At 41.4% G+C, this 25520-nt stretch overlaps 2 protein-coding genes, 1 long non-coding RNA gene and 1 other non-coding gene across 5 annotated transcripts in view; 1 reads left to right on the forward strand and 3 right to left on the reverse strand.

Moving 5' to 3' along the window:
• Positions 1-4623: 4623 nt before the first annotated feature.
• On the reverse strand, positions 4624-9341 carry LOC107515281 (retinol dehydrogenase 14). The gene is made up of 2 exons (XM_016153908.2): positions 8901-9341; positions 4624-5656 (listed from the first exon to the last, which is right to left on the reverse strand). The coding sequence occupies exons 1-2, from the start codon at positions 9291-9293 to the stop codon at positions 5039-5041; spliced, it is 1011 nt and encodes a 336-aa protein (XP_016009394.1). The 5' UTR covers positions 9294-9341; the 3' UTR covers positions 4624-5038.
• LOC107515282 overlaps positions 9342-25520 on the forward strand; it is a 379686-nt gene continuing 363507 nt past the window's right edge. The window contains exons 1-2 of the long non-coding RNA XR_004951989.1: positions 9342-9524; positions 12396-12603. This is a non-coding gene — a long non-coding RNA (uncharacterized LOC107515282). The remainder of the gene's footprint in view (positions 9525-12395; positions 12604-25520) is intronic.
• On the reverse strand, positions 12274-23886 carry NT5C1B (5'-nucleotidase, cytosolic IB). Of its 2 annotated transcripts, none has more exons than XM_036224478.1 (9): positions 23749-23886; positions 23229-23411; positions 22481-22615; positions 20571-21137; positions 20107-20274; positions 18825-18954; positions 16369-16491; positions 15764-15948; positions 12274-12696 (listed from the first exon to the last, which is right to left on the reverse strand). In XM_036224478.1, exons 1-9 carry the CDS (start codon positions 23884-23886, stop codon positions 12373-12375), a joined length of 1953 nt encoding a protein of 650 aa, XP_036080371.1. In that variant the 3' UTR covers positions 12274-12372. The 2 variants fall into 2 exon arrangements, with proteins under 2 accessions (XP_036080371.1, XP_036080372.1); XM_036224479.1 differs by having other exon boundaries at positions 23178-23411.
• LOC118605848 lies at positions 19349-19453 on the reverse strand. The gene has a single exon (XR_004952256.1). It is a non-coding gene; the product is annotated as a U6 spliceosomal RNA (small nuclear RNA).

A 25520-nucleotide genomic window follows, 5' to 3' on the forward strand; every position in this document is an offset into this window, starting at 1 on the left:
GCAGAAACTTGCTTTGCTTTATGCACAAACTAATAATGATTATATATTTCTCCATGCTCAGCATTTCCTCGGACCATGTGTACAACTTCAAGATCTACCAAAAAATGCCAACACCGTATATAGGCCTGCACAGATACAAGTCTTCTGAATATATTTACAACTTAGACTTCTATTTACTCATTCACCCTAGCTTATGGTTCTCGTGGCCAGTAGGATTTAGAACTATTCTGCTAATAATAACTGGATAACTATTCAGATCTATGGGTTATACCAAAAAGGTATAAGCATTTTCTTAAGGCAGAATTTATAAAGGAAGTCAGAAACATTTTTTTTGTGTGTGGTTGTTTTTAATAGACTTTAAAGCCTTTAATTTAGGACAGACCAGGCTAACATGGCAACTTTTAAAGATAAAGCGATGTACTGAAAAATAACTTCATTAAATATTCAGGAACTTCCCTATTTAACACAAGGAGTAGAGGCTTTCAAAGAGGGAGAGAAGCAAACACAGGGTTTATGATGAAAATAAATTTTAGGCTGGAGAAACTCTCAGGAACAAATATATCAACAAATGATCAATTGAACATATTGTTTTAAAAGATAAAACGTATCCTAAATTTAGATTAGAAGTCTTTGGGGGAAATATGATTCACTAAGCAGAACACAGTTATTACCAATTCCTCCCAATTGAAACTTTTCTGGTATGTCAGTGGTATTTCCATTTTATACAATGGAGGCCCTCTCACTTGGAATTGAGTAGTTACATAGAAAAGTTGATGAATAAAGAAGGAAATCATGAAGATGAATCATATATGCCTCAAAATTATTATTTGAACTGAAAACATAACATGTTCATTCATTTGCCTATCTTCTCATATAAGGTTAAGAGCTTGTCTGTTGTTTTTCTGAGTGCGAGTTCACTTGAAATTCCATTTTCTTACATTATACTCACTTAAATAGTATAGTGTATGATTTCCAGGTTTTTGTCTTTAAGATGGAGTCGAAGTTTAAAGTCACTTGCCAAGCACTAAATATAGACCCTTTTAGAGTTTTATAATATCTATGTTTAGTAGTTGACAGTTGTTTTGAAACTTTATTCAACAGTTTCTAGTGATTTGCCTTTATTTAGTTTTTGCGAAGCACTCAGCTTACTTTTCATAGAAATTCTCTTTCTCTTTGTACTCATAATTCATGAGCACGCATTATAATTAAGAACTTCTATTATAAATTACAACAAGCACAGCTAACACAGACACACAGGTTCAGCTGGGTTTTCTCTGTTGCCTCCTGTGTCCCCAGAGCTTAGGATAATGCCTGGCACATAATAGGCATTCAATAAATGACAAATGAATGGTACTTGACTTGTTCTTCCTATGTCTGTAATAGAACAGGTAGGAACAGACATGCCGAGGGTGGGCTAGAGGGGTGTCTTCCAGCCTAGAGTATTTGCATGCTATGGGCATCAGTATGTTTTACCAAAAAAAAAAAAAAAAAAAAAAAAAAAAAAAAAAAAGGAGAATCGGGCATCACAGCAGGTCTGTTACATGGTGGTTGGTTAAGAATACTTCTACTGTGCTTTTATTAAATATCTAACTTAGCGAAAACTCTTCCTTATGGTCCACATAACACTGAGCGCTCCATCTAACTTTTCTCTAGGAATAAACTACCTTCCTCTATGTTAACCTGTAACTAATTTAACTCCCCATTGTCCAGAGAAGGTTCCTGAAACATCTGAAGCTGTCTTTGGGGGCCAGGCTCCTGAAGGGTGATTAGTAACATGTTCTCTCTTTAGTGTTCCTTAGGACATTTGGAATCAATTAAATATTCAAATATACGTTCTCTCAGATCTCTAGCCAGGCCTAGCAAGTTTGCGAGGAGAGGAAGTTGAAGGCAGAGAACTGCTATTCCTCACGCCGAAATCTGTGGTTGGAGATTTAAACAATACACTCTCTAGACTTCCTGGGTCTGCAGGCAACTAGTCATACAGGATTAGAGATGATAAAGAGAAACAGCAGGAGTCTTATTAAGAAATAGGAGTAACAGTATACATGAAAACTGCTGCCACGCAGTGTCTTAAAGACATATAGGTGAGTACATTGGGCTGTTGTGTGAGTACTACAGTATGGTCTGCGTGAGCTAAGAACGGTTTTTACATTTTTAAAGGATTGTAAAAATAAAATATGTAACCATAAAAAAGCCTAATAACTTTAAATATTTACAATCTGGCCTTTTATAAAAAAAAGTTCGCTAACCCCTATTTAGTTTTGTTTCCATCATACGTACTAACATAAATATTACTAATTGCTATTAATAGTAATGGTTAGGTGCATTAGGGAAGGGGAAATTGATGAGCGCCCACGTGTGCCAGGCACTTTGTAAACGCTTTGCATGCCCTGCTGTTATTCACTAAGTGGTCATTTAAAGTAGGCATTCATTATCTCAGTGATAGAGACGGGGAAACAGGAGCTCGGACAGGCGAGGTAAGTTGCCAGCATCATAGAGGTGATTAGTGGAGCCGTTAATGAAAGCTAATGCGGTGGTGTATTTAATAGTGGAGTCGCTTTTCCGAATAAATACTACTGAGAACCTCACTATACAAAAACAGTTACTCTGAGTAATGTTGAGGCGAAAGACCCAGCATCCTCACCCCTTTTCGGAACAAGCTGCTTGAAAGAGAAGTCAGTCTTTCAAAAGATGAAGCCAATAACCGACAGGAAGATGGGTTTCCAACTCAATTGTTCTTTTATTTGGCACATTACACACTTCTGACAATATTTCGCTAAGGGTCAGGGGAAGTGTGAAAGTAACAGAATTGCCGTTCACGTCTTTGCCCAGTGGAATGGCTAGAAACAAGCAGACAGGAGAAAGAAGAGGGAGGCAAAAGTTTTAATCTTCAAAATCTAACTAGTCATACTTTAACTATTAGTGCAGACATCGGGTGGGAAGGACATCTTCCAAATGGCAGCTCATTTTACCTTAATAGTTGGTGTTTCCAGATGAGTTCCTAGTTTTCCATCATGATAAATTAATATATCCTATTTTATTATGGTGCCACAAACAAGAACTCTGAAAGGCTCAACTCTTACAAAGGCCCAAATCCCCTGAAAAGCATCAGGTATCAAAATGCAGCCAGAAAAGATGGTATTAAAAGAAAAAAAAAAAAGGGGCTCCTTTTTAATGAAGTCGAGGTGTAGGACAGATTTATTAGCTTCCATTTTTCCAAGTTGCATTCTGGTGTATTTCCTGCCCATATTTCTAGTTCAGCAGGCCTCTTTGTAGGATTATTTTTTTAAAAAAACGTTTCCAAGAACATGATGCTGCTATACCCACTACACCTGCAGAGACACACCTGTGATGATACAAACACGAAATGTTCCTTATTCGCAACCCGATGCTCTAACAGAAAACAGACCTTCTCTATGATCTGCCAAGATGCTGCCATTCTCAAAAAGAACAGATACTGGTAACTAGATATAAAAAGTCTTAAAAATAATAACCGGTCAAGGGTTAGCCCTGACCAAAGTCGTCTTTAAATTCAGTGTAGTTCAATCTGTCCTTTAGTGTCATAATTCCTTTTTCCAATATTGAGATAGTTAAGACAAATACTTGAAATTATTATTTTTGATAACAGATGCCTATAGCATTCCTTTCGAGACTATTTGTATGCAAATCGTTGATTCCCTATTATTCATTGAAGCGTCATTATTAAATGTTTACTGTAGCTCAGGTATACTTGATTCTTGAGGAAGAAAAAAATAAAATAAAATCTTTCCTTGGAAAATTCCTATTTCAATTATCTCACTGGACTTGTGAAAAAATAATTAGTGCACCAAATTCCTAGTAAAGCTGCCAAGAGCAATGAAAACAGAAAAAGAATTGGTTCTGCTTACAGGGCTTGGAGATGGAACACATTTGAAGGAAATGTTAAAAAGTGAGTTGTATTCCCAGTGAAAAGAAGGGTATTTCACAGTGAGAGAATATAAGGAAAGGCCAAGAGGCAAGTGAGTAGGGACTGGTCTTTATCAAGGACTGGATTATACGATGGAATAACTAGAGATGGGCTAAGACACTAGTCACCAGGAACATGTGCCTATTTAAGGTTAGAAATTCAGTTCTCAGTCATATTTCAAACACTTAATGACAGGTTGAGTCTACCGTATTGAATAGTGCAGAGATTTTCATCACTGTAGAAAGTTCTATTGGCTAGAACTGAGTGTAGGAGTACAAGGTAAGGCTTTGGCAGTTCCTAGAGACTCTAAAATGTATATTAGAGTTTGAAGTTTAAGTAGAAATAGTTTATACACTACTATATTCTACAAAGTCCCTCAGGGAACAGCCTGGGGGGATTTGACCCCTGCAGCATGGCTATGACCTGTTTCACCGATTCACCTTCTACATCTGAGTAAAACTTTTGAAGAAATAAATCTGCAGTTAAAAAAAAAAAAAAAAGACTAGAAACCCACAGGTTTGTAGGCAGGGACATGACACTATGACACAGATTTGGGTTTTAGAAACATTACCTCTTAAATCAGCAAGATAATGCGGGGAGAAAGGACCCTTGGTACACCAAGAGGTTGATGAGACGATAAAGAACTAATTTCGTGAAACTTCTGAAGAAACAGACAATTAAGAGTTTGCACCAGTAAATTTATTCTAAGAATTGTGCGTACACACCAGGCATTTATTCCCACACCGAAACCAACACCGTAATAAAATTATTTAACACTTTGGTCACGAAACACAAAGATATTTTAAAAACTTCTCAAACTGAGTTAATATTTGTAATCCATGCTTTTCAATTATAATTTAAAAATATAATTGTTCGTTACACTTATTCGCTATGCTTATTATATATAACATCTTTTCTGAGATTTTGTTCTCCAAAACATAACTTTTTCATAATGTCAAACCATCGTATGTACCTCTTAGCTGTACTATTTTAAGACTAAAATTGTTTTCAAGTAGCAAGCGCTCAAAACACTCCATTCCTGATAGCCGATCTGTCACCCAGTTTTATAAATAGCTCTCTCACTCTTTGTTCTTATTTTAATATGCCGACCATGATCTCACTCACATCCCAGAGTTTTCTTGCTATAGACTCATCCATGGCTTTGGGCAATAGTTCTTCTTCTTTACAATCCCCGAAGTATTTTCCTGACACACCTTCTACCTCAGGTGAAGAGGCTAAATAAACAGAGGTCCGGGCACCTTCTTCTGGAGTTTTGAAAAAAATCCATGACACCAAGTGGTAAAGGGGTTTGACCAAGAGTGGAATGTGTATGTACCTCCCCATATTAGTCCGCACGATGCCAGGGTGTAAGACGTTCACGGTGACATTTGTGCCTTCTAAGCGGCGGGCTAGTTCTCTGGTAAAGAGAATGTTAGCCAGTTTGCTCTGACTGTAACAGAAGCTTTTATTATAGTTCTGTTCGCTGTTCAAGTCTTCAAAGTTAATGTCTCCGTATTTATAAAGTTTGGAAGAAACTACCACAATCCTACTGGGAGCGGAGCTTTTGAGGAGTCCAAGGAGAAGATTAGTGAGTAGGAAGTGCCCCAGATGGTTCACTCCAAACTGCATCTCGAAGCCATCTTCCGTTCTCATGAGAGGGCACTGGAAGATGCCTGCATTATTGATCAAGACGTCCAGTCGAGGCTCTTCCTTTAAATGTCAAAAAGAGAGTGGCAGGGTTATGAACACGGGCTTAAAGTAAAAAGTTTAAAAAGGCTCGGAAACGACTAAAATTCTATAGACTGCCTCTGAGTTTTCAACAATTAAGAAAGAGGAAAAAATACGACTTGCACGCTTAGTAAGGACCTGGCCTCGTGCGTGTCACCCATTTTCTCATCCGCTCTCAACAACTCGCAAAGAGAAGTTACACGATTTGACCCATCTCACAGGCTTCCTGAGCGGCAAACGAAATCTCAAGATGAAATGTGCTAACACTGATGCACAGGCTCTTCATGAACAAGCCAGCGTGCTCTTCTAATTGAGCTTTTCGAACTGTAGCTAGAGTCGATGTGAGCAAGACAGTGGAAACGCAGCCGTGACACAGGTCAGCATGGTTTACTCCCAGAGGTACTGGCATCAACTCCAGAGGCAAGTTAGGACTGCTTTATTCTGCAGTGTTCTAAAGGTAAAGGGTACCACGCGGACGGAGTAACTTTAAGTTTCCTTAAAATTGGGACAAGCAAGAGTAGGTCAGGGATGCAAATTGAGAAGAGAATGTCACAAATAAATCACAAATATTTTCTAAGAAATTATGCAGGTAATATAAAAATATCAGAAATGACACAATGAATCAATTATTGTTTCATGATAACAGCAGAGATTAAGAGAGGAGGTGAGGAGGCAGGACAAACATCTTTAACCTCTATTATGACTCTAGAATTGTTTTTTTTTTTTTTTTTTTTTTTTTGCTATATGAAATCTAAGTCTTTCAAGGTTCAAGGGGCTCCAGGCTTAGATCTATATAGTCAGAATTTTGTACTTTGATCAGACTCTGCTGCAGCTTTCCAGATTAAAGTCCTAAAATTTAAACTGTTCTCTAAGGGAAGTCTTTTCATTCCTTAATTCATATAAGTTGGTTTTCCCCAGTCTTTCCTGGCTCCTCTGCCTCTTTTGATGGGCAGAGAAAAATAAATGTACATGTTCCAGGTGTGAAGACAGAGTGATGACCCATGATTAAATTAATTTGAGGTCAAATTTCAAGTTTCACTGGCCCTTTTGCCAAGTGTAGGTGAAAAGAAAAATGTGTTATATTTCACAACTGTTATCAAAGCCTAGCCGTCAGAGGATTAACTATTTCTCATTCTGTCTGTCTAAGCACCTTTAGCTTTTCCAATAGTCAGCTTCAAAAAGAAGGCAAAAGTTCACCCGGGGAGGAAAGAAAGGAGTGTTCTTTTTTACTAATCCTTTGGAAGAGTTCCCTGTATTAATCATTTCTGAGCCATCATTCTTTGCTGGGCTTGTGTTATTTTAAGACTTTATCATCTACTATTTTTTAAATTCTAGGAGATAAATGACATAAATACCAAGAATACCAACTGGTGGGAAATTTACATTTCCATTTTTAAAAAAATTTTGGTTATAGTCACTGAAATTCAGAGCCAGGAAGGAACTTAATACTTAGAAGCAAGGACAACTTAATTCTCCCAATCTGCTTAACTGGTTCTGTCTCAAGTGGTCATAGTAGTAAAATACCATAGATATCAGGAATGAGCAGTATATCGTTATATTTACATTTTAGTGAAGAACAGGAAGACTCACTTTTAATATTTCCAACACCTCTTATACATCAGTATTATTTATTTTTAACCTGTTCTACCTGATAATAAAGTGGTCACTTAAACAAACATCCCCCCCAAAAAACAAATCTCCTGGATCTGCAAAAGCTCCCAAAGTGCATCGAGGTGCCCTAGTTACAAAGAATTCCCAAGGTGCTATGGAGTATTTTAAATTTTTAGGGAGAACAAAGTGATACTCTGCTGAACATCTCAAAAGTGCTAGTTCCAGGTGATTCGCAACTTCAACATTATATTGTGCTATATTCTTTTTGATGACACATCTTTGCAAAGCTGTTTTTAGCAGTTGCTGTAATAAAATGCAAGTACAAGGTTAAAAATCAATGGAGAACAAGAAATGAGGGTGGCGATGTCCAACCTGATCCTAAAGTCTGAGCAGTTGCTGCATTGAACAGGTGCATATTTCTTGTAATTATGGTAACTGAAAAATGAAACGAATCTTTTTTTTCTTTCATTATATCACTATTTTTTTCTAACAGCTATTAAGTTGTTATGACAGCACTACTTATTGGGTTGTTTGAACCTAATTACTTTATATAAATGAACTGGTAGATATTTATATTGGCCTAAAGACATCATGAAAAAATTAGAAGGTTTGTGAACCTCCGAACTTTCTCCAGGCTCAAGAGACTCTCCATCATTTCATACAGGGACCTTTCCTGTATCAGCTAACTTTGAATCTCACTTTTCTGAATGTCCTCTTGCAAGTTACCTCTGTAGGATAGCCTTCTATCTCAGTTTCAACGGAGGACATCCCATTTAGTGGAACATTTACAGTCTGAACAAAGAAATCCTCCATCTCACTGGCAGGCAGCAGTACAGAATAAAAATTAAAAGCTAGGGGCCTGGAGACAGAGCCTGGGCAAACGACTTAGCCCTATGCCTTGGCTGCCTAACGTAAATTGGGAATAATAATGCCTACCTGACAGGGTTGCCCTGAGAATTCAATGACAATAATAGCCAAGGGCACTTTAATTTCGTTAGATCTTTTAAAAAGTATCTGAAATGCTTGGAAGAGTTCCTGGCACATTGAAAACCTTCAGTAAATGCTGAGTATTATGTATTTATTCCTGTCCCTGTTTAGAGCACATGACCATTGAGATTTCAGGCTCCAGTGTATTTGGAAATCTGGCCAGAGTATGATAGGAATGGTGCTGAGTCTGCTGGTGGGACAAAGCTAAATTTCCTACCCCAGCAGTTAAAAAAAAAAAAAAAAAAAAATTCCAAGGTCCTAGGCTAGCAATTTCCCCTACTTGCTGCTCTCAGGCTTAGCACTGGCAATCCAGTCTCTGGGCCGTCCTTACATAACTAAAGGAAATGTTCAAAAACTGGCTTATGTTCCTTTTGGGCCTACTTTTCCCCCCTCAACATCCTTGGAAGACAAGACTGCCCTACCAATTTTTCCAGCCTGCAACTCCCCAAGCCGCCTCGAAACCATGTGATTGTTTCTACTTTGAGTCTCGGCCATCCCCAAGGTCACACCCCCTCGACTCCGGGCGAACCCTGCCCGGCTCAGCGCTAGGCCCGCCGGGCCCCGCCCCACCCGGCCCGCCAAGACCCCGCGCCCGCCCCAGATCTCCATCTGGCTCTCGAGCCCACACCTGGAGCACCTCCTCACAGAAGGCGCGCACGGAGCGCAGCGAGGCGAGGTCCAACTCTTTGATGACAAGCTGCGCGGCCCCACCGGCGTCGGGGCCCGGCTCGGGGCCCCCAGCCAGGAGGAGGTCGCGGCGGAGCTGAGCCGCCGCCTCCTCTGCACGCCCGCGGTCCCGGCAGCCCATGATCACTCGCGCCCCCATGCGCAGCAGCTCGGCGGCCGTGGCACGGCCCAGGCCACTGTTGGCGCCCGTGATCAGCACTGTCTTCCCGTGCATGAGGCCGGCGTTCCCGCCTCCTTGCAGCTGCTGGACACTAGGCCTCACGAACCGCCGGGCTGCCAGCCACAGAGTCCCACCCAGTGCGGCCAGTAGTGCCGCCACTGCAGCAGCTGCCATAGGTGCCCGAGTCCCACAGGCCTCTCGCGGGACTTCGCGAGTAGCCGCGGGACGAGGACGCTACCTGTACGCGAAGAATTCTGGGGGGCGGCTGGTCGTCCCTGGCCGCGGCGGCGTGGGGCATGTTGGGACTTGTAGTTTCCCTTCTGAGGGCATCTGATTGGTTCTGAGGAGCCCGCGCTGCTGGCGGTGGTGACTCCGTGGAGCCGGCTGCCAGCCCAGGAGTGTAGGGTGAGCACACATCCCGAGTTTTCAGGCTGTTAGGGTTCCTACCCAGGAATCCCAGAGTGGTGGTGGCTTTTTTCGTGTGACTGCCTAATGAATACTTTGAATTTGCAAATCCTTTTATAGTCTGGTTTACAAATCCTACACTTAAAGGCTGGTTTATAAGTATGTTTTCCGTTAGGAGCTCCTGGGACTTGTTAACCCCAGTTCAGTTTATTTTCACCTTCTGGAGAATTCTCCCTGCTTACCGCAGTCTGAGGGAGGTTTTTCCCCCAACCCTCCTCACCAGATGAGACTCAGCAGTTAGCAACATGAATTAGGTGCGGACAGACTAGGCCAGTGGTTGTTAAACTTTAGCGTTGCATCTGAATCACCTGGCTTGATAGAAAAAAAAAAAAAAATTCAGGGACCGGGAAATGCGCATTTCTAACGTTTCCTGGTGATTATGATGCTGCTTATCTGGGGACCCGGTTTGAGAACTGAAGACCATGATGGCACTGGTCCCTATAGAAAAAGGAACCCTCAAATGGTCTTACTCGACACTGGCACAGATAAAGTAGGAAAAGCACTTACTGTAAACATAGACTTCTGAGCAGGCCGCTTCACGAGGGCCTCCCCAGCCCCTCCACAAGACTATTAAATGTAAAAGTGGAAGGAAAAGTGCTTTATATACTAGAAAATGCTTCAGAAATAGTGGTCGTTGCCACAGGGACCCATCTTCAAGCTGCAGGCTTCATGAGTTTAGACCGAACTACTCTTAAGTGGTCATTCATTCATGTACTCACTCATCCGGTAGGCGCCAGGCCCTGTGCCCTGTGCGAGTCACAGAAAAATAGGTTGCTTACTGTCTGCTGCAGAAAATTCCTCTACTCCAGCCCCATTCTAGAATCTTCAGGACAACACAAGAGATGCACGCGATGTGTATAGTTTGAAATTAACTCCCTATAAGATTTTGATAAACCCTCCTCCACTCTCTTATATTTGGGAAGAATATAACAAGCAAGGGATAGTCACAATACAAAGAGAAAAGGGGTGGGATGCCAGAGGAAGGTTTCCGATGGGTGCTGAGAATGGAGCCCAGAGGTGGGAAAAAGCACCATCACCGAGGATTAGACAAGGCACTGGGAACAGGCGTCACAAGTGGTGGCCTTTATTCCATGCTCCTGCAATTTAAAGGTGCCCCTCAAACTCACTGAGCCCAGAACCCATCTCTTTCTTCTCTCTTCAGTTTTATCCATTGTGCGTCCTTCAAAGGCCATCTCAGTTCTTTTTCATTTCCTGACCACTTCCAGCCCTTATGGACACCTACCTGCTTCAACCTCCTGTGTGACCCTCACTGGCACTGAGGACAGACAGCCTTCTAGTGTTGGCTGAGTTTGCACATTTGACTTCCTCCATGAGGTTGTTAAAGTTTTAAATTTCCTAAAAGATAGGATTATGTCTGAGTCTCTCTTGTGATCTTTAAATTGAGGAATGCATACAAAACACTAGGTACTCAGTAAGTGTCATGACTTAGATATATTTGAGACTGACATATCAAATTAAGCAGCATTTCAAATGATGTATGTCAGCAGTGGCCTTCTTTAGAGCCAGAGCAGAATATGCAGATGTGGTGTAGAGATCGAAGTGGGTGTACAAGAAACGAGAGTACGTGGAGAAGAGTGGAGAGGAAGCCCCAGACCTGCTATGTAACTGCTGTGGGCTTAAGCACAGAACTTATTGGAATGACTAATCTGTTCAGGATGGGTCCTATGCCCATGGAATCAATAAGAAAGTTTGGAAGGCTGTATAATAGAGAAAACGGAGCTTTTGAAGTAAATAAGACCCGAATTTTAATTTTAGTCCTGTTATTTATTAGCTGCTATTCTTGGACAAGCTACTTGATCTTTTTTGATCTTAGGTTCTTCACTGATTAAAAATGGGGGTAAGAATACTATGTCACAAATGTTTGGTTTGATGAGAAATGAGGGAACGCGAAAAGGCACAGTTCACTGTGCCTTAACATGGAGTAGATTATGGTAATAACCAACCGATGTTTTACGAAAACAAAACAAATATCACAACAGAATGACAACAGTGAAAAGCCAGGATACTACAGTTTATATTACATTTTGAAGTGATGGCAAAGGCTTATTTTGCCATGCAAACATTAGGCCTACCTACCAGGCACAAAGCCAGCAACTTCAAATATGAAGCTCTGTGGTCCAGACGCAATGAATCCACCAAATAAGCTTCAAAGAACCTTTCCTAGGTGGTTCTGCTTGGAACTCATCTTAGATGGAAAGTGCCCTGTAGGAATAACCAGCTGATTTATTTCTCAATGACTAGTGTCAAAATTGGTATACACATACAGGCAGAGTGACATTTTCATTTTGTGTTGATTTAAAGGTTGGTCACTGAGGCAACAGATTAAAAACTTGAATTTTCAAGAGTGTACTTAACCCTACTCTTTCCACTTTTGAAGACCAGTATTCTATTTTGATGATGGCTGACAATTTAGTCTATATACCAGCATCCAAAAATGAGCAATGCTTTCTAAGACTAAGTAGCTCGTTAAGCATTCAGGCATTCAAGTTCTAAACTTATCCTCAAGAGTCATCAGGTATGACTTACACATAAAGATAGATGCCGTGGTATTCAACAGCAGTGACAGCTCAAAGAGAAGTCACTTGAAGGTAACTTGAGGGTTCAAAATATTTTTTTAAAAAAAATTAAGAGAAAAACCTTTTCAAATGAACTAAGTTCTCAGGTCCAGTCTTCTGAAATACCTATCTAATTACCCTAGAGATCCACAAGAAGTGGCTTCTGTAATACCAGACTCACTGCTTTATTTCTCCTCCCCATGGCTAATTGTTCATTTCTGATTAATGCCATAAGGTGCATGAGCTGTGGTGCCTCCGAATTTCTGCCCCCCTTCAACGCGGAACATGTGGTCATCAAAGAAGATATGTGGCCGTATTTTCCCTACGATGGGACCTTTGGGGGCCCCAGCAAGGAAAAGAGCTTCGTCTATCTCTAGACCCCAGCGGCGGAGGGTTTTCAGCACTCGAGCGCCTGAACTGGCTGCACTCCTGGCTGTAACCAGGTAGGTCCTGATAGGACAACATAACCGTTCGTCTTTGGCATAAAACTTCTTTTGCAGTCTGCCTAAATCTTCCAGAAAGGCTTTCAAGGGACCCTGTGAAAGGAACATATGTCACAGCTGTGATCCAGTGAGCCAAAGGAAGTGAATGCTGAAAAAGCAGAGACTTAATTATAAGAGCTTATAAAAGAATATAATACTGCATGCAGTATTATAAAGTCTATGACACAATCCCCAAACTCCTCGCATTTATGTGAATATATTTCCTTATGTGGAATCACCCTCGCGTTCCTGAAATAAATGTAGGATGCTCATATAATTTATTGTCTAGACACAGATCTTTTAAGAGTGAAAGAAGTTTCTATTCGAAAGTTAAACCAAGGTAACAGACTTAAACTATTGATGGCAAAGTAGAATACTGTATTCAATTAATTACCGAAAGCACTACTCTTAATTTGCTTTTTGTGAATTGCACATTTTAACGTTATAAAGTATACTCCTTTATCTCATTTAATGTCTTGTTGGTTTGGATCCAGCCTTGTCTTATATTTACAAATAGAAGTATACAAATTCTTTGTATACTGTCACACTTATTTTCATCTTCAACCTTTCTGAACACTTTGTTTTAGCTGTAGCCCTGGCATAGAGCCTAGAACTGGATTTTGCTATGTGATCCAATCTGAAAGTCTTAATTTTTAAAACAAAAGTTGAGTTTTAGAACATGTATATTTATTGGTATTACAGATATACATGGTAATGGGCTGTCGTATGGTTTTTAGTGTATTTTTCATGTTTAAAGATTTTAAAGGATTATTCACTGACAAGTGTCTTTTACCTTTGTACATGTGTATTTGTGTTTCTTCTAATATTTAGGAAAGATTGTAGTATTTCCTTCTATTTGTTACCTTTATAACTATAACTTTTTCTAGTACCCAGAGTACTCTATTTTTTAAAATCCAGAATCTATTATTTTTTTAAAATGAGAAATGATGGAATCAGGGTACTTCTTTACTTCTCTCTTATCCTGTTTCTTTCTCAGCCATCCAATTTTGCTTGTTTCATCTTCCTCAACATTTATATTTGCATTGTTCACGACTTTCATATTTCTATTTATTAGCTTTATTTTTAATCTTTCATAAGCTATTATAACTAGAAATATATGTAAACTTATTCTTTTTAGACCCTCTTCCTCCATGTTTTTCCAGTTTTCACTAGTTATATAATTTCCACATTGTTAGGGCACATAATATGTACTTTCTTTTCTGCTCCCTAATCCTTACAATTGTATTAGTTTTGGTTCTATGGTTAAATATATTCTAGGCCCATTTGCGCCTCTGTGTGTTTGTAGTCAACTACACGTTGGCCAAAATGTGTCCAGTAGTCCTAGTTTTGTCAAGAAAATGCCATGGAAATAATAATTCCTGAGAATATAGTATGTTCTCAACTGTTGACCTATTTCCTTTTAACACGAATGAACTTTTGGCTGGATAGAGACTCTGTAATTTATGTTTTCTCTCCATGTGATCTTATAAGTGGTGCTCCACTGTCTTTCTCTATTGAGTGCTCCTGTGGGGCACTGAGGGCAGCTTGATTTCTGCTCCCTTCCCCCGCCACCAACTTTTATGTGCAGGCTGCCCGAAGAATTAACTCTCCATCTTTGAAGTCATATAATTTTATTGGGGCATGTCTCATAATCATTCTGTTCTATTTCCCTATTATATAATATGGCCTTTAATCTTTTCATAGTTTAATGTATGTATGAAAATCTTCTGGTAATTCAGGACTTTTTCTTGATTTATATTTTATATACATATGCATCTTTATATTTACCATGTGCACCTGTCCTCCTCAACCCATAACATAATTTCGGTGTTTTTCTTCAAGGATTCCAATTATGCATATGTTGGATTTTCTTTATCTGGGATCTATTTCTAAAATCTTATTTTTCAATTCTATTCATTTCCAAGTTCTTTCATTTAATATTTTGTCACCTCTTCCTTAATTCTTACATTTCTACTCTGTGATCTTGCTTTATTAAATTTTTAGAAGTCATGGTAAATATTTAGTCACAATTTGACCTATATTTTGGCAAATACTTGTAGTGAGAGTTTTTCCTCTGTTACTAGATTTTGCTCTTCTTTACCTGCCTTTTTCTCATAGGATCATATGTTCTGTGCTGGTTCCCTTTTTATCAGTCATTACTGAAGTAGATTGGTTTTCCTAAGAATAATTAGGGCATTTCTGGGAAGGTCAAGGATAATATTTTAATACTGACTTGTTTTCACAATTCAAAAGCTCCCTTCTCTGTTGTCCTAGAAACATACTGTGTTCTATAAGCATAGCTATCAATGTGATCATTTATTTATTTTGCTTTCTCTGAGACTGCATATATAAGAGAAAAAACAAGTGAAAATTCACTTCCTAAAGATGAGAGGCACATACATAGGTTAGAAAAACTAACTTTTTTCGAGGAAACAGCAGCAAAGAGGATGTAGAGACTATTCGCAAGAGCCACCTTGCTCACTGTTTGGCTTTGAAACACAGAGGAACACAGTTCTCCTTGCTATTTTTGAGTACGTTCCAAAGGGAATAAATAGGGACTGGTCATTTTATGTCATCATATTAAAAGTAGCCGTATCATTCTTTCTTACTTTCATTTTTGGGTATGTTTTATAATTTATGTACTTACACAATAGTTTAAGTATATAATTTATCAATGAAAATATAGAAATATGAAGGAAAGTTACCCAAACATGCCTTTTTGAAGAGCTGTATGATTAAACATTTGGAATTTGCCTAGGATGTAGAAAGCTAGAAAGACTGACTCCTGTTCTAACAACAGGAGAAAGGCAGATAATCTGAAAAACGTTAACTGTTCTTGAGCCCATTGGAGAGCTGAGGTAACAGGGCAACTGATCAACATGAAATGTAAGGAGAGAAAATCTAAGGAAACATCTAAGATATCTGCACAGACAGATGGAATGGAAGAGCTGGCACATCTTTGCAGAGCACTGAAGGAAGACATGCCAGACACCCTACAAGCAAGTATGAAAAATTCAGATCATTTTAAAAAACAACTTGACAGAGGCAATAATGAGTAGATCAAATTAATAAGTAGATCAAAATAAGTAGATCAAAATTAATTAGAGCACCATGCACCTACCTGAGCAGGAGGTTTATTCTCAAATAGTGTTTCATGTTGGAAATATTTGTCCAGCCCGTAATCCTTGGTACCGTGTTCACAGTCATCTGCGAAGATGACGGCATCTCCATCAAAAGCCACACGAAGCTGCGTGTCACAGTAATTCATGTCTTTGGCTCCATCATACATTGTTGCAGAGGCAATTCCTAGTAGACCATGGAGATTGATTAATCCTCTTCTCAGGGCCAGGAGTTTTAGTTTCTACCATTAAAAAAAGCATAAAAAGTCCTCCCAGACCTTGCATTTATTTCTCTCTAGACGATATTCCCTGATGACTCAACTCCTCTTCACAGCCACACATCTCAACACAGTTGTCTATGCACTGCTTCCATTTTTATAAGTGGTGGGGAAGTGTAAAATTTGCTGTGAGACAATCACCGAGGATGTCCACCTCCAGAAAGGTGAAAGCTCGAAAGGCCGAACTTAAGGGCTGTCACTTGTGGGAACAGCTTGGCAGAAAATCCAGCAAGGGCATATGCCACATTGTTGTTATATGGGAAGCCCAATGGAAGTAACCACTAGTGCAAACCTCTCTATGAACGGGAGGGATAAAACCAAACTAATACCTTCTTGTATTGCTTCTTGTACTTTTTCACAATCCGAAGAAAGATACAAGTTGGTAAGATATGCCTTCAGATAGCCAATGGGGCTTTTCCCACCAGTCAGACAGAAGCGGTCAATTAGTAAGCCTATCATCGGGCAAGAAAGACATTGTTATGACTAAAGACATACGCTTACTGTAAATGCAAATGAGGGCTACCTGAGGAATAGCTGAGAGCCTACTGAGGTTTTAGAATCACCTTCTTAGCACCAATATGGAAAAATGTCACAGCTATTTTATGGAAGAGCAGACGTTTTCGGTGCATGATAACTTAGGAAGCCCGTCCTCATATACCATGCCAGCTGAGTCTCACAACAACCGTGTGGCAGGCATTATTCTCCTCATTACAGAAAAGGAAACAGACATAAAGACCCGTCTGAGCCCGCTGGTTCGTATTGACTCCTGTCCTTCACCTGCAGCCTCCTCACTTATCGAAAAGGCCAGTTAAAATGTGGCTCTGTTTTAAGAACCATTTATGTATTTCTTCAGTGAAAATACAATGGTAATAACAAGTAGTGCTAGGAGGTAGACTCTTTTCTAAAAGCAACAACAACAGGTCTGAAATTCTCTTTCTTTCCTGACTGGAAGTTTTAAATGGAATTATTAGCGGACTAAACACTAATATACCATCAAATGCCTTTAACTCAACAATAATTAAAAAAAAACACTGGATGATGGTGAGAGGTTTGTACAACAGGTGCCCAGATACACTGTGGATGAAGGTACAAGCTATGTCGAAAGTAACCAACAACAAGTATCAAGAGCTGTCGACAGGTTTATACCTTTTTACCTAGGGTTCCTTTTATTAGGAGTTTATTCTAAAGGAAAAATCTGAAATTCTTATAAAGATTTATCTAGAAAGGTCTCAGCCTCAGCACAGGATTATTTAAGCAAAACATTTTTTTTTTTTTTTACCAAAGTGTGAATAGTTAAATGAAGTGTAACATGTATGTAAGATATTCTTTACCCATTCAAAGTATTTTTAGGTATGTGATAAACTGGGTAGCTGCACAGGATATAAAGCAGAATTTTCAGTCAAGTCAGTTGTTTTTATCTGTGTGAACCAAGAGAGTAGGCAGGGCCCATCCACAGTTGAGGTGGATGTGTCTGCTGTGGTATTAACAAACTACTCTCACTTGTTTACTTAAGCCAACATTGGGCGTAGGTGGCGCACGACTGTAATCTATAAATCCTTAAATAAAATTAGTTTAACAGTCAGAAAGTATTTGGTGGCACTGGGGCTTTAGAAATGACTACAATATTATCCCTCTTCTGAAGATCACAGTTCACCAAGGAGCCAGGCATGCGAACAGATAATTATAATTGTTAACAAAGATGGCAGCAGAGAGAGAGACCAAATGCCTTGAGCACCCACATTATGGAAGTAACTAACTTCCAGGTGAAAGGTCATTGCCCATGAACAGACCGCATGAGGAGATTGCGCTCAATCAGTTAATTAGCAGATATAATAGGTGAATAACTGATTTTTTTAATGCTTCTGCTCTCAGTGGGCTCAGTGTAGTGAGGGGTAGACAGACTTAAACCACCTCCTAAATCAAATAAGAGTATGTGTTATAAAAACAGTAGGTGCAGTTTATTGAGCGATTATTCTGCGCCAGTCGTCTGTGCTAAACCTTTTGCATACGCTCCTTCTTTTCATGTCACAGCTCTATAAAGGCTGCATTTTTGGAAGGCAAACATTTTTTAAAGTATGTTTCAGTAAGACAACAACCTTATAGTTAGTATAATATAACATAAAACTCGTAACTTGTAACATCTCTTCATTATTTATAAATATGCCAAATTTAAATCTTAGTTTGGCTTTTAGAAAATAGGCTAAAAGTTCTCAAATAAGTCAAGTAATTCCATAAGGAAAAATGGCAACTTTCTTTGAATGCCTCCTACATACTGATGGAAATGCTACGATGAGACTAAAGTCCATTCAGTTTTGCACGTAAAGGAATAAAAACAAATCTACCGGCACAAGTATGGATTTGCTGTTCCGAGAGCAGCCAGATTTTAAGAGTGGAAAGGAAAGGTGAAAACCTTTAAACCTTTAACATGTATCTGTGGTGATCAAGAAGTCTGATCACACAGAGAAAGCCTTTGGGTTGACGGCTCCTTGAAGTCATGTTCAGAAGTGAAAAACATAAAACAGAAATATGTTGCAGGACCTGGGATTAAGACTTTGAAATTCACACTTGACAAGTTAAGTCCCGAGCTTTGGGCCCAACTCTGTGCTAAAGTTAAAAATGAACAAGGCCCCTCTTGCTCTGACATAGGCAAATAAACATTGCTCACGCAGAAGGGGCTGTCAGTATCAAAGACACTGCATTAGTTAGGCCACAGTTAGCAAAATAACATGGCTTCTCTCTTCCAGGGCAGCGAGCTGTTCTTCCATACGGTATTTATTTTACTTACCATAGTGATTGACGCTGTTTATAAGCCGCACTCCCACTTGGGCATGGTTATTAGTCATCAGTACAATATCAAATAAGTCGTGTTCATCAGGGTACAGATCGCGGAGTCTAGCGTTGACATGCTGCAGGGCCTGCAGGTTACAAACATGAGTGTAGGTAAAGAGGGCCAGGAAGGTGGACGGGGCTTTGGGAGTCTGGGGAGAAGGGATCTCGCAAGAGTCAAATTCAAGCCTCGAAGACTCTTTACGGAGAGAGATGGCTCCTTTAAGGCAGGGTCATGCTATTCATTTCTGTCTTTCCTGCCTCACACACAGGAGTTCAGTTAATGTTGACGGAATAGATAGGTAATGTTTATTAAAAATTGTTAAAACGTTTGGTTCACTAGAATTGTCTCTGTTGGGTTGGTAGCAGGAAGGATCAAGCTAACCCTTTTATACTTTGTCTATTTTTTTTTCTTTTTTTGGTGGGGAGGGGAATTTGTAATATCTGCCTTTCTTGATTATCTCATGATTATTTTTTGTTGTGAAAAATATAGCATGCTTCCTGAATTTGCATGGTAACCTTGCACAGGGGCCATGCTAATGGTCTGTATTGTTCTAATTTTGGTATATGTGCTGCCAAAGGGAGCATTTCATCTATTTTTTTAACAGAAGTCTTTAGAGTAGATGTGTGGTTTCCCTCTTGCTCCTCCCATGGCCCATAAGTACTTTCTGCTCACAACTTGCAGAGGTATCATTCGTTTCTTCCTGGTTATGATGTTATTGTATAATATTTGTTTATGTTATATAGAGGATCACAATTACAAGTGTTGTACATTTCCGTATATGCTCAGAGAATCTTAGTCTATCAAAATCATGCCGTTAAGTGCCAAGGGCACCTTGATTTTCTTAATATGCTTGCTATGTTTGGGCAAGAACAGCAAAAGTGAATTTCAACGTATTTTAATGAGGCATTTTATTTCTAGGGGTACTTGGAATTGTAAATTCATTATTGCTTCTGGCCACCACTGCTTCTTGGGAGGGAACAGTTTTCTGTTACAGGTTTTGTGGTTCGGAGCCCACTTAGGGAAGCCCAGCATCCCAAATCTAGGGATAGAGTCCCTTCTTCAACAGCCTGGAAGCCTCTGAAAGCATAAACTGACCTGGGGTTAACTTTTAAAGGGCGAGAATGACAAAAGTGGACTAGGGATTATAAGGGAACCTGGAGGAGATCCCAAGCGTGGGCCTGGGTCCTCCCCTCGCCATCCAGAGTCCTGACGGGCCAAAGACAGCTTTGCAGAGCACCTTGACAAAGCGGAATGCGGGCCCCGGGGTCAGGATGACGTTCTCATTGCAGAGCTGATATTCCATGTACTTTTCCAGACCCTCTTCCTCAAAGATTTTCCTGCCGTCCATCATGTTGAAGAGAGCCTGCGACGACACGGCGATGGTGATGGCATGCTTGGGTTTGGGCTGCGGAGAGGGGTGTCAACAGAGGGCTCGTTACAGATCGGCAGGATTCAGGAATGGGGCTCGCTCGGGGCGGGGTGGGAAGAAAAGAGCTGGGCCTTTGATTGGAGCATTGCGATCCTGGTCGCGGCCCGAGGCCTGGGGCTTCCCCGACCGCGGGAGTGGGGGGGTTTGGGGAAGAGCAGCAAGGGGGCTGGGACAGACGTCCCTACGTCATAGGAGGGAGGCTGAGAGAGGCTTGGGCTGCGGGGCTGTGCAGTGGGGCGCCCCGGGTTCCGGGCGCCGCGGGCCCTGCTCACCGGCCGGGGTCGCGGGCAGTTCGGGGACTTCTCATACAGTGTCCTCACGGATGCCCAGTAGGCCTCTTCGTCGTCGTCCTCTTCCTCCAGCTTCCGGGGCGGGTCGGGAACACAGTCACGGTCCAGCTGGGACGAATAGTGCGTCCTGCGCTGGCCGTAGGACTTCCACTCGGAGGGCGGCGTGCGCGGGTATTCCCGCTGCGAGTCCCGGGCGTCGCGGCTCTCCCGGGCGTCGCGGCTTTCCCGGGCGTCCCGGGCGTCCCGGGCGTCCCGCGAGTCCCGCGAGTCCCGCGAGTCCCGCGAGTCCCGTGAGTCCCGCGACTCTCGGGTATCCCGCACCATGCCATGTGTCCAGACTTCAGGGTTTTCATGCATCTTGGTGCTGCGCCGCGACCCAGCCTGGGTCTGGATCTCTGGGGGCGTGGAAGGACCCGAGTCAACAGGCATGGGTGGTGTGTGTTGCGCCGGTGGCATAGACGGGGAGGGCTGTGAGGAGAGCTCGTGCTGTGACTCTTGCTGGCTTGGGGAGGTGGATGAAGTCCGGGAGGTTGCGGAGCTAGTGGGGACCTGGAACAAGAAAATGGTCGTCTGAGTTCCGCGGATACCTGTGGTCCCTGTCCCCATCTCTGCCCAGCTGGAGCCAAGGAGCTGCCTCATTCTCTCCATTCTGTTCCCAGCCCTTAGATGGATCCCGGTTCATCTCAACTCCTTTAAGTGGGGCTTAAGGAGCTTGGACATCTCAAGGCTCCGGATAGTAGATACCTCTTTTAAATGGACACAGGCAGTTTGCTTTTGTTTTCCCCTAGTTTCCCCATCAGCACCTCATAGTGTGCGCGTGTGTGTGTGTGCATGCGAGTGTGTGCATGTAGACAGGGCATAGACCCTATTCCCTTAGGCAGACGGCACATATTTTTTAAAATTCTGTCACTTGCCTCCTGTATGTATCCCTGCTCAGAGCTCTCCCCGCAGGCAGAGGGCTTGAGTAAGGGACCCGTTGTGACATTGCCTCCATCTGTGACCTCCAGTTAACTTCATGAGCAGTTAGACCAGATGTTCCCATCAGAAAACTCTACAGAGCACCTCGGGGACCTCTGTCTCCACGTTTGCCCTGTGATTAATGCAGTGATTGCTGGAAGGTTGGTAAGCTGGAGAATCGAGTGTCTCCCCATCGCCTTCAGGGCTTTGTGTGTGTGTGGAGCTCGGTTGGAGACAGTCACTTTTCTACATAGGGAGGACCCATTCTAGAGAAGCCTCCTATGCTGTGCAATACATTATTAAGCATCCATATGTTATTTCATTTTTTTTTAAAATCATTGCTTCATGTTTTGAGAGGCATTGTTTTGGCTAAATTATTGAGCCAGTCCTCACAGAGATAGATTGGTTGGTAGGAATACACGTTTTCCCAGTGGCTAGATTTGCATTACTCTGTATCCAAAACCTTAATCTCAAAGCTAAACTTTTCTTCATATGTGACCAGGCTTAGTTATGGGCCCAAAGCACCCTACAATCTGACACTCTCCAATAATTTATCTTCTTTGTTGACCATTCCACCCCCTCTTCTTAGTCTTGGGTTTGCAATAAATAGTTGTTGAATGAAGAAAGAAATGAGAAGCCGTAGAGTTTAATCATTAAGTATATAGCTTATAGACTTAGATATACTGGGTTTAAATCTAGCTCTATTAGTGTTATTAATGTGAAATCGTAGGAAAATTTTTGCTTCCATTTTTCTCACCTGTAAAATAGAGCTTACAGATGTGTGTGTGTGTGTGGGGGGGGGCTAAATTAGATAAAACACATAAAGTACATAGAACAGGGCTTGGCACATAGAAAACATCAGTAACATTGACCGTCATCCTCAGTGGTGTTTTATGGTGCCGTCATGTCCTCCATCCTTCCCCCTCCATCTTTACCTTAAGACTGGCACTCTTGCTTCTGGGCTCATCCACTGACGGGGCTCTGGTCGAAGGGTTCCGTGACGTTCGGGACCACTGCTTTTGCACAATGTACCCTCGAGAATCTGCCTTTGACAGTAGTTCTTGGGATCCCTTTTGAGGCGAGAAGAGACCCAGGGGTGTAATACCCTACCACCCACTCCTCCCGTGCATGTGCCTGCAGGATAGCCACATGAGGCTAAACAGAGCGACACCCAATGAGAAGGTCCCTGGCCTTATGACCCGTAATGCAGTCTTGTCCCTCATGTACTTGGCCAGCTCTGGCCCAGTCCTCACTTCTGTGAGGAACAACAAAGTGGGGGATCCACCCAGAAGAGCATTCAAAACCAAGCAGCAAATCCGATCTATCATAGTTTTTCACCTGTGACTCCTCTGACATGGTACTTAGTAGAGTTGACCATTTTTTCTCCCTTTCTTCCACTGCTTCCTTTAGGGATAAGCCCATGAACAGATACTAAAAAGACACATCCACCATTTCTGACCAGACTACAGAGATGAGGGCAGCTGGCTCCTAACCAAGGCTGCAGCAGGCCTCCGGGGCGGCTGCACAGGAGTGGGTAAAGCCCTTTGGCATGCCCTTCGTGAGAAAGAATAGTAAAGGAGACCATGGAGCGGCAAGTGGAAGAGTTTCTGTTCCCCGTCTCCTTCCCCTCACCCAGAGTGGCTGTGGCTCCCCTCCAAAGTCAGTAGTTTGATCTCTGCTCACCCTGATCATGGTGATCTGCTGGCCCTGCTCCCACAACAGGCACATGTGAATATAAATACGTATTGTGCGGCAGGGGCCGAGAAGGGCTGGTCCCTCAGCTGCACTAAGGCAGCGTCTACACGACGGGTGACCACGCATGGGGCAACATCTCAGCAAGTGATTCGGATTGACTGCACGCCTCATCTGAAAGATTGTGCAGAAAATGGTCAATGTGATGGCTGGACTCCCCTTCCCTCCCTGATGTGAACAAAGACCAGTCTCCTCCCGTGGGCTGAGCAGAGGAGACAGCCTTGGTTTCTGCACCGTATTGTCTACGTGAATGTGGGGGTGTGTACTGTAGGGAAGGCAGGGGCCAGCTCCTCCTAGTTTTTCCTTAACCTCTCCGTGAGGGATATTAGGTGACCCTTAATACAAATCTCAATAGCTCAGTCTTCTCTTCCAGAACTCCCTGGCCCTCGATATTTTCTATTATGCTTTCTGCTCTTTAATTCTCTCACCAGCTCTAAAGAGATCAGCTCACCTGAGCACTCAGACGAACCCCTGATTTCTCAGACTCCCTTCTTTTCTCTCCTTCTAGACTGTCTCTTGAGTATTTCGTTCCAGATTCACTCTTAATATAGAAACAAAGGAGGTTTATTAACTTTAATCTCAGAGGCATTAGAAAATGGGGTTTGAGAATAAAAGGATAAATTAAAATTAGCCTGTCTCTCTGCCAATCTTATATATATATATATATATACACACACACATATATATAAATAAATTTTTGACATTTTTTTTGCCATGTTCTAACAACCATGAGTAAAAATAACACATCACAGAACTATATAAATAATTTTTGATGTAGAAATTTGTTTACAGATTCAAGGCATGAGGCATTTATCACTTAAAAATGATAGCATGGGAAATGCTATGGGAGAATTTGCTAAGGGTCAGTGGTACCAGGATTTAAATGTGAGTTTTTCCTTCATTTTTTTTTTTTTTTACCATGCCGAATTGAAACTTCTCTTTTCGTAATAAATCACAGGTTTACTTTTCTGTGGTTCTAAGTCTCACCAATATTAGTCTGATTTTTAAAATCGAGGACCTTAATATGGTACAGATCCTGTGTGGACCTCTTCACAGGCATGTCTCCATTCATGCTATCTAATTACTCGTTGCCTCTAGAGTAAAATGACATTTCTTAGCAAGCCAATAGCTAGACCACATAGGGGAGCCCAGGAAGAACTCGCTTCATGGATGCCTATTCAAATATTTGCTTTCATTTTTAGTTGCAATAACTACTGTTGTGTTGGATCACTATTTGTATCATTTAATGATTATTTGGTAGCTGTAATATGATCAAGATTGATGTTATTTTTCTGTTTAAAGAGCTCAACTTCTAGCTTCGACCAAGGTACTAGGGGTAGTCTCTTCATCTCTTTATGCTCTGTGACTTTATAGCCAGGAAAAATCTAATAGTTGAATGATTGAGTCGGCGACAGCAGAGAACGGCATAGCTGTGTGGTCCTAGAACTAATCCTACAGTTCTTCCATTAACCTCACACACTATCACCACCATAAAATCCTGTCACAACTCCGAAAGATATTTTAAATCCAGCCCCTCTTCTCCATCCCTATTATCATTGCCTTGTTCCAGGCCTCAGATCGTCACTGGCCTGTGTTCTTAAACTCTAGCCTTTTGATCAGGTTTTAGATCCATCTGCCCTATTTCTTTAGGGTGATTTTTATAAAACATAAATCTGGTCTTCATTTCTGGATACGGTCTTTATTCACTGGTTAAACAAACCTGGAGCTCCCTGATGTATCCTGTATATGTCAAACTTGCAAGCCTTCCACGCTACATTTTATGTTCTGCTTACGCCACATAGCTCATATTTGCCTATATTCCACCCTATTTACTTGTAAGCCCTCTGTCTTTCAGCATCGTTCATTCCCAGCTCAGTTTGACCTGGGAGAAGTTCCCAGAGTTAAACATTCCTCTGCGTTGCCTGTGTCTTTTGTATATGTTTTTGCTGAGCACTGCACTATACTTTATGTATTCTCTTTCCTACGAGGCTGTGCATTTTCTAAAGATAGCAATTGCGTTTTCACCTTATCACTAACCCACGAGCATTTGCTCAATAAATGCCGACTTTCTGGACTGAGTTATAAAATGTGCTTTAATTTCTTTTTTCTCCACTTCCTTAATTTCCTTTACTTCTTCCATATTCTCTGCATGTAGCGATCACCCGAAATTATTAGATTATTTCAGAGAACCCTCCGAGGTAAATGATGAGCTGCCTGTCTAAT

This window comes from Rousettus aegyptiacus, unplaced genomic scaffold, assembly GCF_014176215.1.
Source record: "Rousettus aegyptiacus isolate mRouAeg1 unplaced genomic scaffold, mRouAeg1.p scaffold_m13_p_7, whole genome shotgun sequence".
In the NCBI taxonomy this organism is placed as follows: domain Eukaryota; kingdom Metazoa; phylum Chordata; class Mammalia; order Chiroptera; family Pteropodidae; genus Rousettus; species Rousettus aegyptiacus.